The sequence below is a fragment of the Neopelma chrysocephalum genome, unplaced genomic scaffold (genome assembly GCF_003984885.1).
Source record: "Neopelma chrysocephalum unplaced genomic scaffold, ASM398488v2 Primary Assembly neopelma1_23, whole genome shotgun sequence".
Taxonomy (NCBI): domain Eukaryota; kingdom Metazoa; phylum Chordata; class Aves; order Passeriformes; family Pipridae; genus Neopelma; species Neopelma chrysocephalum.
The window spans coordinates 15111211-15127422 of NW_020897691.1; the positions used below are offsets into that span (position 1 = coordinate 15111211).

A 16212-nucleotide genomic window follows, 5' to 3' on the forward strand; every position below is an offset into this window, starting at 1 on the left:
CATTACAGTTCCCAGGACACAACACAAAGTAAGGTCAGTGCTCTGGAGCAATGATAGCAAAGCAAGAGGCCAGCAATGTGTTTATATTTGGTTTTGTAGAACACAATAAGTGTTTTTACCTGTTTAGTCTGAAATTTTCCAAAACACTTTAGAATTTGCAGAAGAAACTGCTGCAAATTATTTAGGAATAAAACTGTATCACTTCTTTAAGTATTATTTACCATTCGACATCTGCCCGTGTTGTTGATAGGTACAACTTAGCTAAGTGTGGTTCCCTAGTGGGACTAAACACTGTCACCACAGGACTGTACTGAGGAGTTGGCATTAATGTAGCCCAAGTAAACCTCCTGCTTGCTGCCAGCAGGAGTTGCTCCTGTGGTTAGTCTGTCATAAGGTCTCTGAGAAAAAATCTTCCTTCTGTCATGACTCAGAGAGCTTATGGTAGTGCTCAGGCAATGGCTGTAATTAGGCATGTTCATAACCACTTCTGTTTTGATTGCATTCAGACAAGCCCTATTGACTTACTTTACTGCAAAATGTTTAGCCATGTATTTGAGGAGGATGGGAGGTAGGAAGGCAAATTAATTTAATATTCATTCTAACATACTAGTTCACCTTTTTTTATACCTTTTTTGCCTTTTGGGAGCTGCCTAATTTTTCTGCTTATTACCTAGAGGGTGGGAAGTGGTGGTACCAGCTTTTTCCTGTTCTCCATGCATCAACCAGCAGGAGATGCTATAATCCATAATGTGGTATCCTTGCCCCCATCTTTTCTGAGACCAGGCCTATTAAGTTGGAACAAAGCCTTACTCAGTTCAAGAATTAGGAATCTCAAAAGTTGTGTGTTTCACTGCCCTATTTGGCAGACCCATGCTGAATAATCTTTACTTGTGGTACAATAGAAAATTTTAATTGCGCTCCTGTCAGTTACCAGTTGTTCCCCTTCCCTGATGCTGAAGTTTCCTTCCTCACACTTAGGATGGTAACATTAATACTTTGATTGTTTGAAAATACTGTAAGAATGTAATTTAGGTTACTACACCCTGTACTAAAGGGCTCTCATTCTTTTCCTTTTTTTCTCTCGTATGAGTTTTGCTATGTTTCATGTATTGCTCTTTCACCCTTGGTTTTCCAAGATGTGCAGAAGTGGGTTTCCAGCACCGGTGGTGTACTCCATTCATTAATAGTACAGCCTGCGCCAAAGAATAGGGATTCTCCCTAGACCTTCTTAGCCCTGCCAAAACACAAGATTCAATTGAAAGAGCCTTGTTAAAGACTTTTGTTTCCCTGTGTAGAGGAGTCCGCAGGAGAATTAGGAAAGAATGCTACATTGTAACAGGTATGGTTGTAATGTCATTAAAATTAATTATGCTAATCAGTGAGAGAAGCACTTCACCATGTGGAAGTGTGTTTGGCTTGCAGATACAAACATCAGCAATGTACTTCTCAAAATTAAACTAAAACCTGGAAACAGTTAACAGAGAGGAATTTGCCTAAGCAGCTATTCTAGTATCAAGACAGACCTCCTGGGAGAATTCAGCTTTTATGCTCTCGTTACTTATGACAAATATTTCCCACTAATTTCAGCAAGCAGTGTCGTCACCAGCTAATGTGTAATATATCTCTCACCAAAGTAGCTGTTGGATGTTCCTTTGATTTTCTTGTAAGTAATCACAGACTGAACCCAGACATTGTTACCTGGGAGGGGCTGACACTGCACATTTTAGACTTGCACAGCCCTTGCAGTTTATGCTCTTGCGAAAGAATGTTCATAACCTCTGTTAATTTTCTTTAAAAATTTGAAGGGCATTATCTGTAACATCACGATATGATGCAGATTATCACAGCTGAGCTTCACACAGTTTTCTATAAGCAGCCTCTGCAAGGATTAGAGGTCTGTGAAACTTTTTTAATGAAACCCAAAACCTACAAACCCAAGTTGCAAAGCCCCAAACTTAGATCAGTTTCACTCATGGCCATGAACTTCTAAGGGAATCTGGGACACATTTCAAGGAAGTTGCTGTCATGTTTCACTTGATCTTGGCTGGTATGTTATTGAAACTGGAGAACACTAGCTGGTTTTATCTGAAGCTTAGAATTTTCCACAGAGCTTTACATCAGAGTTTTGGGGCTGAAGTAATTCAAGGATAAGAACCCAGCTACAACACACTAGTAAATGTAGCTTACATGATCCCTAGGGAGTAGAAAAGCTGTGTATGGTCACTAGTACAAAGGTGGAGAAATTGAAAAAGGATATTTAACTGGATGGCTCATTAAAATCAATCAGACACCAAAGGAAATAGATGTTAAGTCGCACTATGGTTTCATGGTATGACTGATTTGGAGTGAATCCAGATTAACTGGCTATCAATAGCATGGTTGTGAGAAAGGAGAATCTTTTCTTGGCTTAAAGAGGGTGCTGTTGTGGCATGCCTTTGCTGCTGCTTTTCACCACTGGATAGCAGCGCTTCTAATTAGTGGTGGTTTTGATCCATGTTTTCTTGTGCTCTGAGGATAAATGTCCAAATTTTGAATTTGTCTCGAGGTTTGGGGTTAGATATGATTGACTATAAGAGAAGACTGGAGCATCTCAGAGTCTGTTTCTTAGGAAGGGAGATCTGGACCCAGCCTAGGCAGAGAAGTTGAAAGTCATGCTACAATGCTTCATAAAGCTAATTCTAGACGAGGCTGGGGTGTTTGCCTTTCCAGTTCTTAGTGATGTTCTTTTTTATAGCACTGAAACCAAGGGGAAAGGACAAAAAATGTATCTAAGTTCACTAAGTTAAAAAACATATAAGCAAGGTTTATTTTTCTGTCAAATTAGGCCTTTATAAAGGGAAATTCTCAGGGGGGCTTTTTGTCAAAATAATTAAAAAGTGAAAATAAAAAAAACCTGGTAAAGGGCTTAAGTTATATTTCCTATAGACACAGCCTCCACTCTAGTGGTAGTGTTTGAGGGTCAGTCTTCATCCTGGCTTTGCAGAGATTCTCTGTATTTTTTTCTTTCACTGAAATTCCATAGACAGTAATTAAGGAACTGGAGGCCAGCAAGAGGTCAGCAAGCCTTCGTCAGTGAAAACAGGAATTGTTTGCCATGTACAACACTCCCTTTTTTCCTTGTGGTGAATAGAAGATTTGCTTAGAGCTGATGACTTATGCCTTTCTTGCAAGTTATGCAGCTAGCGAGTAACTGGGGGAATCAATCAGTGAGCAGAAAACAGCTAATTGAGTCCAGCATCACGCTTTTTTCTTCCTTACATATTCAGCTCTGGAATCAGAGCCAGTTTGGTGTCTGATAATGTAACTCCAGAGAAGAGGCATTTTGTGTGCACGATTCAGAGCGAATACAATACTTAAGAAGAAGTGTCTGCTACTAAATTTTAGGGTTACGAAGCTGACAGCAGTTGAGGACTCAGGGGAAAATACTTGAAACTGAGCTTTAGGCCTGTAAATGCCGAAGCTGGTAAGTCACTGAGCATGTAGCATGATGTGGAGAGGATGTGTCTCCTGTTTCAGAGAGGGAAAAAGAGAAAAGGCTTTTGTGGTTATTCTTAGGCACAGCACAGCATGCATAGCTTTTCTCAGTTCTCTTTTTCCTTTCCTTGGGCTTTTAAGTTCTTTTCTGTTCTACTTTCCTGTCTCTGACTTTGTCCAGGCATCTTAAATAAAAAAAAAATTATAGGTTAGAATGGTTGGTTTTTTTGGCAGATGTAAAGCCTGTTAGAAAAAAGAAAGTACACGTGTAGCCACGTCTCCTGAAGGGAACAGTAAAGTCTCTTTGCATTTGCTGTACAGTTTGTAGTTCTGAGGTGAGCTAACCAGGACTGGGGAATGTGATGTGCTAAGCCCATGAGTCTGAATGAGGTTTTTGCCCCACTTTGCTGAACAAGAATTGTCTGATAATGAAAAAGAATTGCAGTTTGAGCTTAATCAGATACTAAGAGATTTTCTTGTTTCTTAAATGGAAAGTTTCCTAGAGATTTCAGTTTGAGGCTGAACAATATATTACTGGGCATGAAGCGAATTGTAAAATTTTAACATCTCTCTAAATGGCTTCCCACAGCTCATGTATGGGGTTTTTTATGGAGCTGAAGCAAATTAATCAGTTATGATAGCTTTAACTGGATGCTGTCCTAGCATTTCTTACACATTTTTGTTGGGTTGTGGCTAGAAGGCTTTGCCTATTTTGTATTTTTTAAGGGTTGTTGCTATAACTCTGAAGCCTTTCCAAACATAGTCCTGCCGAAAGCTAGCTACTTACTTCTGGTTTACATTTTGCCAATTAATTCCAAGCACTGTAATAAATGCTGGTTTTCTCTGTGTGTGTGTGTGTGTGTTTGTGAAGCACTAATTCAAAGAGGGAGGTTAGGATTGTTATTTCAGTGGCGTGTGAAATGGGATGGATGTTAGAAAGCAGCAGAGCAAGGCGTGTGCCCTGCCTCCAGAGCAGGCAGCAGCAAAGAGCTGCATGAGAAAAGTGGGAGAAAAAGCGAAGAGGGAGCCAGGAGCAGAACTGTAGAGAGCTCCTTGAATGACAAAGTACGTGTGCTAATTTCCTATTTATTCCTGAACATAAGGCTTTTTACATATGAGATGATGCAAAACGTGGCCTTTGGAGTTGCACAAGTAGGGAGTTTTCCAAGGTGAAGAGATGCTAGAGGTAGCAGAGGGGATTGATTTCTCCTGGATTTGAGAGCATCTTCGTAGGTTTGTGGCTGCATTAGTTAACAACGAAGAGCTGGGCGATGGGGATGGGCCTTGGCCTCTCTGTAGTTTTCCAGCCATGTGGTATGTGGTGGCTACAGTCCTCTGCATGCAGTTCTCGGTATTTCCAGATGCTGTTAATTTAGTCCCTGTTTCCCTGCAGTCCTTCGCACATTTGTGCCGCCGAGCTCTCCAAGCTGGCGGGTTTCCGCACCGTGAGAGCACTGCAGATGCAGGGATGCACTTGCTCCAAGCAGCGCGAGGAAAGGCGGCTCCGCCCAGCCAGCCCCGCCAAGGGGGCCCTGCAGGCTTTGCTGGGTCCCCAGCAGCCTGGCTGAGCCCTGCGCTCTCTTTCAACCAGCGAGGTTTTTGTGCATCAGCTTTGGCCAGTTTGTTATGGTTTAAGGCTGGGGAGTCAGCTGTCTGCAATCTGATGTAATGTTGCCCTGGAAACCAGAAATGAAACACGTTAGCATTCACCACAGAATTACTACATACAACATTAGCCAAAGTAATTAAAAGTTGAGCCATATGGGCTTTCGGATGGAAAAATTTGGAGCAGAGGAGATGGAAGTTAAGTTGTTCCTACTTGCAGTACTGCAAATTCGTTTGTTTTCCCCTTGAGGGCACGGGGAGAGACCTGTCTGGGCTGTGTGCAGGGGGACAGGGAGATGGAGGGGCTCTAGCTGTTTTACCAGCGCGTTAATGATGCCAAGGCTTGGCCTGATGGGACAGCTCTGTGCCAGGGGCTGGGAGGCATTGGCAGAGGGGGTGCAGCATGGACTCCTCCAGTGCCGAGAGCCTCTGGCTGAGCCTTTTGCAGACACATCATCCCCTCTTTAACAGACCATGTCTACCCTTCTGCAGTGCTGCAGCACACTGAAATGCCCATGAAGGGGGAAGAGGTCAAGAGGGGTCTGGCAGCTAGCTACATCTCAGTTCTGTGCCAAGGCCTGGCTGCTAAAGCTGTCCAGGAAGCCATTTGCCCAGTCTGCCACAATTTGGGGATGTTGGGGTGATTTTCCCATCTAAAGTCAGGGACAGCTACCAAAAAAAGCAGTTCGGTCCCATGAAAGAAGGGAGGGTGGTGTGGGTCAGGGAAGTCAAAGCGTCGAAGTTCGATGATTTCCAAATATGTCAGTTATGGCCAGAATGCTTTACATTAGCCATAAAAGAAAGCATTGCTTGAGCTGGAAAATTAAGCTCTGTTTCCCGTGTGCCAAAGTGGAAACTTTTGATAATTTCAAGGCCTTTCTTAAAAAAATTGTTTCAAAAACAGGAAGCAAGTGAAAAGTAACCCGTTTTGAAAGTGCTTTTATCTTCAAGGAGTCAGCATTATTTGACAAGAAAGTTTCCTGAGCAGCACCACCAGTGTAGTCAGTGACATTTTTAGGCCTTTTTGCATAAACTTACTGCTGGCCATCCTTTTTCTTTGTAGAAGATTTGTCTGTCACATAGTACCTGATATGATAGGAAATAGGCTGCTAGACAGAGAGTGATCTTGTATTTTCATCTACCCATAAAACATGAGCTGTTCCCGCCTATCTGGGCCAAGCACCAGTGATAGGCAGGATCTGTTGCTGCCTGTGGAGGACCCCCGCTTAAAGGACACCAGGAGTCCAGAAGCATCAGGGAAAACCAACTGGCACTTAATTATGATGGGACTTTATGTATTTTGAAGTATGGTGGGCACTCTCTGAACTACCTGCTGGGGTCTGATGTCAGTACCTTGCACTGAGGCTATTTTTATAATTGCTTTTGCTGCAGTAGTTGTGAATGCAAATGTCAGACATCGCAAAAGCTTTTGTTATTGTTGTTGAGTCTTCATAACCCTGAGGGGGCACATTTCTTTATCAGATATCAGCAGTGCAAAAGTAGGACTAGATGTTTATTCTTTGATTAAGTCCTTGGTGGGAGGACCAGGTATGAGCTGTTCTCTAAGTGTTACGGAGCTCACAGTTTCACGAACTTGCAGTAGTCTGCAAACCAAGGATGTACGAAAAGTAATGATGGAAAGCAATGCTTTAGAGTAATTGCGTTTAAAATAAACATATCTTGAGTGCCGAATATGCATGATGGTTGCTTGCCAGGATGCACTTAATAGCCCAAGAAGTCTTGACTGAATTTCTTGATTACTATCAATAATCTATTCATCATCTTATCTAAATATGTCTGTCTTGTTTGATATGTCACTACGTTGTCCCAGGCATAATCCTTGAATTAATGCTCATCTTGTTGCTTAATTTATTTTGATATAAACAAGCCTGGTACTCTTCTTTACAGCCCTATTTTTCCCAAAGGAGGATTATTAATTACCTAGCAAGTTCGTACCCATAATAAATGCATTCGTGCAATTCTTGGATGACAGAATGGCTATTTCTAGTGCCATATGTAATCCATTCGGTATCCCTCCTTCTTTTGGAGTAACACAAGGTTTGTGGGAAATCAGCAATTGGTAGTGCTCTTGCAGAAAGTTGTTGAAGTTTGCTGTGGTGTGGTTCTGGGGCCTTTGTGAGGTGCATGCCAGAGAGGTAGATTTTTAGAGCTGCCCTGGCTCCATTAGGCACTGTTTGTGCTTTGAAAGTGTACCTGTGCAACTGCTAATTGGTGCCTTGCCCCATAGCATCTACCATTCTTACCACATCATGATATTTCAGTGCACTAGAAAAGTAGAAAGCATTTTTATATTTGGCCCATTTTATTCATCCTCCAGATAAGCAGACAGCATTTTTGCTGGGAAGAGAAGAGAGTGGCTTTTTTTTTTTCTTTTTTTCTTGGCTTGCATCTGTTGGGAATTTTTTTTTTTTTAAAGTTTAATTAAGGAGAAGGCAAAAAAAAGGATGAGTGCACTGTGGAAACCCAGATAGGTGCACTGACAGGAAGTTGCATGAGGGTTTTTAAAGCTGACCATTAGGAATGCGGCAAATTGGCTGGGACCGTGGGTGAAAACAGAGTCAGGTATACAATCCATACTGCACTCCAGCTGGAGCTTGTGCTGTGTGCAGGAATGTGCAGCAGTGCACAGTGCCAGGGTCGTCCTGGCCAAGTCGGAAAGCCCTGCTGGCCTCCTCTCCTCTCCCCTTCCCTGCCCTTCCCCCCACCGCTTTCCACATTCTGAACTGATTAAAACAGAGGAAGTAGCACGTTGAACATTGGATCTGGCTCGAAAATCGAAGTCGTCTTCTCGTTCACAAGGAATGGATTGTTTCAGCTTGTTGTGTCACTGCTGCTGGAGAGAAGGGAATTTTTTTTTGTCTCTGTAATGTTTGATACTTGAGGGAAAACAGCTGGAACTGAGTATACTGGATCAGATGCAAAACGAAACGGGATGCTGGGGAATATGGACTGCACTGTATATCTGAAAAGGTCAGAGTTTTCCCTTGGTCAGTGCTGGAGGAATGCTCTGTCCATCTTAATTCCAGCCTTGAGAGTCTTCAGGAGGAGTGTAGGGAGCAGGGAGGAGGAAGGGAATATTTTGTAGTTGTGGCAGTTCGTGAGTGAGGCAGATGAGGTCTCCTCCTTCCTTTCCTTCCCATCCCTTTCTTGTGCTGCTGTTTTTGATTTTCTGGGAAGACTGGAGGGAAAAAAAAGAGAAGTCGTCAATGACAGAGCTTCAGTTTGGAGAAGCTGTTTATAACCAGGTTTAAACAGCAAGTTCTGAGATGCCAGACAGACCAGGGACTGACCTAAACCACAGGAGCATAACTGGTATGGTAAGAAGAGCCCTGGGAAAGAGCCCTGCCTGAAACGCGCTGAGAGAGGACGTGGAAGTAGTTATTACACAATGCATGTGAAGAAAGACAAGGGCAGGAATGCATTTCAATGCCTAGGATCTTACGTTGCACAGATTTAGAAATCAAAATGGTATGTCATGCTTTCAGAAAAAGAAAAAGAAAAAAAAAGAAAAGAAAACAAGAAAACCCTCAGTAATTTAAATATTTCTGTCTGACGGGGGCTGAAAATATAACATCAGTTACAGAGCTGCCTTGACAAACGCAGCAGATGAGCTAACTTGAAGGAGCAAACCGTGGAACTACTACTTTATTAATATTCCCTTTGTTTCTTTGCCAGTCAAGAGAACAATCCGATGATGAAACAGAGGAATCGGTGAAGTTTAAGAGGTTGCACAAGCTGGTGAATTCTACTCGTAGAGTCAGGAAGAAACTCATAAGAGTTGAAGAAATGAAAAAACCCAGCACAGAAGGTAAAAAGCAATGTGCATATGGTTAAAACTGCATGTGTGAATGCATGTTTCTGTTGAGAGGGTACAGAAAGTGGAGGTTTGGGGGAGGGAGAGATGGAGTGTTTATCCCTCCTCAAGTGGAGGGATGGTAGGAATGACTGCCTTGTCTCTTGTGCATGTCCTAAGTAATTGAATTTTTAGACTGTGGAAGGAGGAAAGTGATAGCCTAGAATGTGGTTACTGCTGATCCGGTATTCTCAGAGCAGCACTTGAGAGTCCCTCATTAAAAGATTAGAACTTGGTTTATGTTTTATGCCCCATGCTGGGGAGGGAATCCCCATGCTAGGAGCAATGCCAGCCAGCTGCCCCACAGGCTCAGCAAGGACGTAAGTGGAGCCACCACCACATTACTCCCTCTTCTGAGGCCTGGGATGGCACACAGGTGAAGCCCTTGCTCGTTTTGGGGGGTAGCAGCAGTTGCACCACATGGCATCATCCTATGGCAAAAATACAGAAACTCTATCAGACATTCTTGTGGGATAGCAACTGCCTCATGTAATACTAAATTCTACTTCTGGGGGAGCCTGCCTGCAATTTGGCTTTTGAATGAGACCTGCTCCCAACAGAGAGGGGGAGAGAAGGGAGGAGGAGGAGGAGGAGGGTGGGAAAAGGGAAATGGAGTTCAGCCCCTGGGAACACCATGCTGTAGAATTAACTCTGGATGACCTGTATCCATGTGTGAGCACTCAGATTAATGGAGCCTGATCCTGAGGAGCCTCTCTGCACAGCCCTGCTTGAGTCCTCACTGGACTTGTGGGCACCTTTCCGTGCTGGTGGCTTTCTTGGCATGGCATCATATGCCAATTCCCTTCGTCTTAGCAGTGAGCTGAGCCATATTATGGTTCCTTCCTAGTGCATTTAAGGAGACCATGTGCATCTTGCATATGTGGCAGGAAGCTGCTGGCAGATTTATGATCTGGCCGGCATCTCTCCTACATTATGGATGGAGTTACTGGCTGGCATGAAAGGCACAGCCAGTCTAGAGCTCTGGAATGGGCAGGTGTGGTGGTCTGAAAAGGTTTTGTCACCTCATAGGGTGAGCATAAAGCTGGGATACCATGGAAGCAAAAACATGGGGTTTGAGATGGGACAAACAAAACAGGACTATTTTTCCCCTGCTCTGGGTAAAGAAGGCCCCCAGAGAAGCCTGTCCTACCTCCTCCTTCTCTCTCTGGAAGTCTGGGAAAAGCTGCAGGAAGCAATCAGCTGGAGGCTCCAGGGGTAGGAGCAGCTGCAGAAACAGGCAGCCCAGGGGCTGCTGGGCATGCAGACACCTTCCTGCAGTTGGACCAGACTTTCTTTTCAGCATATTAAGTATCTGTCTTGCTCTCCGTACCCTCTTTTACAATGCCTCACCTCTTTATTTCCTCTTCTCCCTCAGTCTTTCACTTAAGTGTCCCAGTTCTCTTCAGGGCTTATTGTTGTTTTTTTTTCCCCAATGAGTTTTTCCACCCCTGCCTTCAGCAGAAAAATCACTGAATTAACAGTTGTATGCAAAAAAATGTTTGCTCTTCTTCCTTCTTTCTCCACCTCCTGCCTGTCTTCTCTAACTCTAGGCTTCTCTGAATAAATTATCTATAACTCTGAGTTTGTACTTTATCTACCACTCTGGAGTTTCTTTGTAGATTGGCTCTTGGGAAACTCTGTAGGAAAACCAGTTATTGCTAAATAACAACATGGATTACTTCTGCATAACTTCTGTGTAAGTAGAAGGCCCCTTAAGTAGCCAAGTCTACATCAGCAGTAGATACCTATGACTTTTTTTTCAGGAAATTCCACACCCAAATTTCCATATGGCAAATTAATAGTGCTTCATAAATGTTGTCCATCACAATCTCTCGTAATGTAGGTCTGCATTCCCATTTGGATATGTCAGAGGGCTCTGCACGACCACAAAAAATACAGTGGTCAGATTTGGGTATTGCTGTCTGACCTTCCAAGTTACCTGCAGTTGACTGGATCAGTTCTTGAGCTGTTTGCTGCTGTTCTCTGAATCTGTGTTATGATTCTGACGTAATGTGAAATTCTACATGACTAGGTTTTGGGGAGTTGGCTATAATATTTGACTGAGTAATATCAGTAAAATTTAAATAAATTCATCAATGTTCAACAGCCTTTAGCAAAATGTAAGACTTCTTTTGAAAACTGGCATACAGTTTCCTAGAAGAAAGATTCTTCATAATCCTCCTCAAAAATTTCTTCAGAAAGAACAACTTTACCAAATTTCCCTTATCTGTTCCTGTAGTTTTTAAAGAAAAGCACACTAGTCTCAGATCCTTCTCTTACATTTCTGTTATTGACTCTGTTATCACACTAAATGTACATCTGGCTGATCTGATACTTACTAGAATTTGCCAATATCTGAATCCTGTGTATTTCGTCTTAGTCTGCTCCTAGTGAGCTAAATAACTGAGGCTTCCTAATTCCTGGGCACCATTCTTATACAGCACTTAAAAACACATCACATCTACATCTGTGTCATTATGGCTTTGTGTCATGGACTCACTCCAAATAACATCTGTTACAGTTTTGAAACACAATGCATATTCTACAAGCTGTTTAAAAACATATTTACTTAGTGGACTAAAATTGTTTATCAGCGCATACTCGGTCCCAGGAGAATGTCTATTTTCTGTTCAAATTGAGAACTAGAGGGGGAAAAGAACAAGCTGGACAGTCCAGGGAAAGTGGTGTAAAAACCAGATTCCAATCTACAGACCTACCCCAATACATTTCTCAAGAGTGAAAGTTTCATATCAGATGTGATCCACTATCCCTTCAATGTCACAGTGATCTTTATCTTGATAAAATAGCATCTCAGATTTCAACAAATGTATGTCAAATATGTTTGGCAACAGAGTGAACTGAAGATGAGACAGGAATCCTGTACAGGGCAACTAATCTTTCATCATAAAAGGTGTCCGCTGTTACTGAATGAGCGAGTTTAGTAAATCATAAGTATTTTGATAATTGTTCAAATTTAACTCTGCTGTAAGACTGTAGAAGCAATCAAAGATGAAGCCAAAGTTAGGTCATGGAAGAAATTTATATTGGAAAGAAATAAATACAGTCACGTTTCTATGTGCATTTCTGATATATACCTATGAATGCTGTGAAATTTGTCAGGGACACAGAGGAGGATGTGTACTTTTTTTGGACTCTTACCTTTTTACTGCACGTAATACCTGAGACTATAATTTGCTCAAAAGAAAACACCGGAGAAAAGTTTCCTATATGATAAATGTGAAAAGAAATTGCAATTTCAAGTCTTCTATTCCCCCCTTTCCACTCCAAAAAGGAAACCTGGCTATCTGCCCATCTCCAGTATTTGTGTTGCAAAATATTCCTATTAAATATTTTCTGGAAAAATTTGGTGAACACCAAATGTTTCTGTCATTACCAAGACACTGTTGAAATTGGCACACTTTCCATTTGACCTACTTCTTTGTCTTTGCATCTGTTAAATAAATTCTGTGTGATTAAAACTGGTGCTTCTTACCCCATCGAAAACCCAGAATTTTTAATTTTATCCTGGAGCTCATCTCCATAACTTCATGCAAAAAATACTGCTTTCTGCAGCCACAGCAGCACTGGATATTGGAAAACTGGACCTGAGAGATACTTGTTTGGTTTTTAATACCTGGGTATACTTCTGACCTATTGTAACTGAGCATCACATGCAAGTATCAGATGAAAAACATGAGAAACAGATCCCAGTTCAGCTTTTAAGGGGTTCTTAGTGAGAGCATCTAAGTGGTCTTAGCTGCAGATAAAAGAGAGAAACTTTAAATAATGATGAGTGTACTTACAGGATGTTGTCGTCTGTCTTGTGTTAACTCATCCCAGAACTCTCACTTCACAAATGGAAGGAACTGCTTCAAGTTTATCCACTCACAAATAACTTCTGAGCAACTTATATCAAGAATAGTTTTCTTACAATTTAAGTGGGTGATATCTTAAATAAATACAGTAAGACTCTACAGGGAAACATCTTAGAGAATTGCGAACAATGACATGCATTGTGGTGCTTTTTTACTATGTAGGTGTGGAAGAGCACTCACTTGACAATTCTCCTATACTGGATGACAGATCAGCACTTTACTCTGGAGTTCACAAGAAGCAATTCTACTTTGATGGCTCCTGTGAAAAGCAGCCAGAGGACGACTCGGACTCACTTACTACTTCTCCCTCATCCAGCAGTCTTGATATGTGGGGAGCTAACCGGAAGCTGGTGAAGACCTTCAGCAAAACTGATAGCCGTGGCCTTATCAAGCCTCCCAAGAAACTTGGGACATTTTTCTCTTACCCAGAAGAGGAGAAGTCCCAGAAAGTTTGCCGCTCCTTGACAGATGGAGAAATGAAGAAGAGCCTTGGCTCGCTGAGCCATGGGGTAAGTACAGAAAGCATTTGCTTTTATGACAGCAACAGGCACAAGCACCATCTTCTGGTGTCCCTGGAGGAGATTCAGAGTGTAAGGAAGCAGATCCGATTGAAGAAAATGGATACTAACTATTCCTGTTCCAGAGCTTTTCTTTGCCAGCGCCCTGCTAGGAAAGGAGCATCCCCCACAGCTTGCGACCTGCAATTACTGCGGCACAAAACGAAAGGGGGTGGAGGTTGTGGCTTCCCAAACAGAAGGCTACGAGGGCGCACTTCTGTCAGCGAGTTCAATATTACCTATGTGGTGGAGAGAAGCCTGTACAGTCACCTCAACCTCTCACAGCTGGTGCGTCCCGTTACTGACAGGACCCTGAGCAAGGCCGACAAGCAGGACCTGAGGAGATGCCTGCTGGAGGAGGATGAGGAGGCCAAGAGGAAGTGGGCTGCCACAGTGGATCGCTGTACTAAAAGGGTTCTCTTGAGAATCCACCAAAAGTCTGTGAGTCAAAGAGTTGCCATGAAGGTGGTCTTTCAATTTCTGTGAGGTTGCAGTGAACATTTTCTGCTTTATACTTTTAACTAAAATGTAGTATTTCTGCATTCCTTGCCATTAGAAACCCTTAAGCACTGTAATGCAACTGTAAGGGAAGAGCTTGATATCATCCTGTCAGAGAAGAGTTTTGTTGAATTGCAGTTTCTACGTGTACAGAATTACTCGATGAGAGAGAGCAAATATGACAAAGTGCTGCTTTTTAAGTTCACCTAACACAGAAATAGAGATCACTGGTGAACAGAGGTTTGAGGTGCTATAAATATGTTTTTTGTGATGCTTTCGGAGTTGGTACTCTCTTTAAGGGATTCTGAGAGATGAACAAAATTTTCAGAGTATTAGAGCATTGATGTTCAACTGTGCTCTATTTCTCTTCTGTTGTTATTGTCTTATATTGGCCCTCCCCTACTCAGGTTGCATCTCATCAGCACCCACCCACTCCGTACTCTCCCTTCCACCAAACAGCTGCAGAAAGACAGGGAGTTTGACATTAGGTAGTTACTGCCTTCCTCCTTGCTGTTCACCACCACCAGAAGTATCACTTCTGTCAGTGGCTACTGCTCCTAGCATGGGATGAAGGTGGCACCTTCCTTCAGAGCATTATGGAGAGGGAACAAGGGGTGGCCAAAGTAGGAAATTGTGCTTAAAATGGGAAATTAAGTTATTTGAACATTCCAGAGGGACCCAAAACTGCTTCCTGATTGTATGACCCAGTTTTGACTGTTCCGTTAACCATGATTCTGAGTTTCCTAGGAACTTGCCTTTGGTGCCAGCCAGATCTCCAAAGCCAGCTAGTCTGTTGTCTAGTCGATAATGATCCCTACTTCAGTGGGTGGAAACAGCACTGCATCCGTAACATTAGCAAGATATTCCAGTGAACAATATAGTAGAAACAGCTTTTTCTGCAGAATAACAGATTTTTTTTTGAGGCCTCTGTTTCATTTCTTCAGGTATAAGGTACGAGAATCGCAGCTTTGGTCTCCTTGAATAACCTGAGGGAGATGAGCAAGCCCTCATGGTTCACTTTTTGCTCTTTGGCCACAAAATATATAGGTGTTTGTTCTACCCAATACCATGAACATTCTCTCTTGGCAGCTTAACTATTTTTTCTGCATTGGCTGCTTGCCCCGCCCTTCACGGGACGCTGTTTATTGTCCTCAGAAGACACTGTTTTTCCATAAGGATATTACAATGATAAGAGAAACCTTACTTGTCCTTGTCCTTCTGTGGATTGAATAATAGGGTTATTTTGGAAAAAAGAGCATACTTGTGTGTTCTAGAGATGCCCCATAAATAAAAATACACTCTAAAACTGCCTTTGTAAATACAGATGATAGAAACAAGCTTTTCAGTTCTTCTAATAAGTTAGTCTCGTCTTGCTGTAGTAATTTCATTATGAAAACCAACTGGAGTGACCTTTACTTATTCACGGAGATACAGTTGGAGAAGAAATGGATAGCGTTTTGTTGTTGTGGAGGAACTCCTCAGTCAACTGCTTCTCCAGCCTTGTTTGAATCAGATAAATGTTGGAGACATGCTACTCTTACTAACTTTTTCAATACGCTTCTTTCTGAAACCTCAAATAGCTAGCAGACTTCAACTAATGATGCTCCTTCCTAAAAACACTTAATTTTTTGTTTGCTGCAACCTCAGGGAAATTGCAATGCCTATGTATTCAGTGGAATTGGTCACTCTGTCTTTCCTTGCCATTCATTTTTGTCATTTATATTTGTTTCAGTGACCTGGACATGCATGAAATTTTCAAATTGCATCAGTTTTTCTTTTCTCCCAAAATGATAATACTTTTGATTGCATGACCATTCCATTGAATATCCCTCTCCTCATCCACAGACCTTTTGTTTAGTGCAGTATTGCCAGGGTCGCTACTGGAATCTGAAAGCAGAAGTTAAATTTTAAATGTATGGGGAGGTCCATAGTGAAACAATAAGCATCCTTAATATGGTACATTTACTCAGAAGCTTTTAACCAACAGTCATTTTGCTTTCCAAGAAGACTTCTTTAGGAGGAGCTCTGGCTGATTTGACAGACAAGTTTGCTCAGAGCAGTTCCAGATGTCCTCTCTTCGTTGCTGGGATTACCATGTGCTGTAGGATTAGTTATAACGGTCCTTCACAGAAGAACCAAATTACTACTAGCTAAACATGCTGTGCTTTAGAAACTGATCATATTGCTTGTGGTTGGTCTCAAATGTTTTCCAAAAACAATTTTTAAAACCTGTGCCACAGTCACATTGCCTTCTGGAAGAAAACACTTAGAAAAATTCTACATCACAGCACTGTCTTTAATGTGTGTGAGGCCTAGACAAAGCTGGCTT

The 16212-nt window shown here is 42.2% G+C and overlaps 1 protein-coding gene across 14 annotated transcripts in view; it reads left to right on the forward strand.

Annotated features, from left to right (window-relative positions):
* The window catches only part of SASH1 (SAM and SH3 domain containing 1), a 546410-nt gene that overhangs the window by 507549 nt on the left and 22649 nt on the right, over positions 1-16212 (forward strand). For 7 of the 14 annotated variants that reach the window (XM_027687743.1, XM_027687734.1, XM_027687760.1 and 4 more), the window contains 2 exons: positions 8776-8908; positions 12991-13826. In XM_027687743.1, coding sequence (XP_027543544.1) covers positions 8776-8908; positions 12991-13826 — 969 coding nt within the window. The other 7 variants (XM_027687802.1, XM_027687794.1, XM_027687811.1 and 4 more) reach the window with 5 other exon arrangements.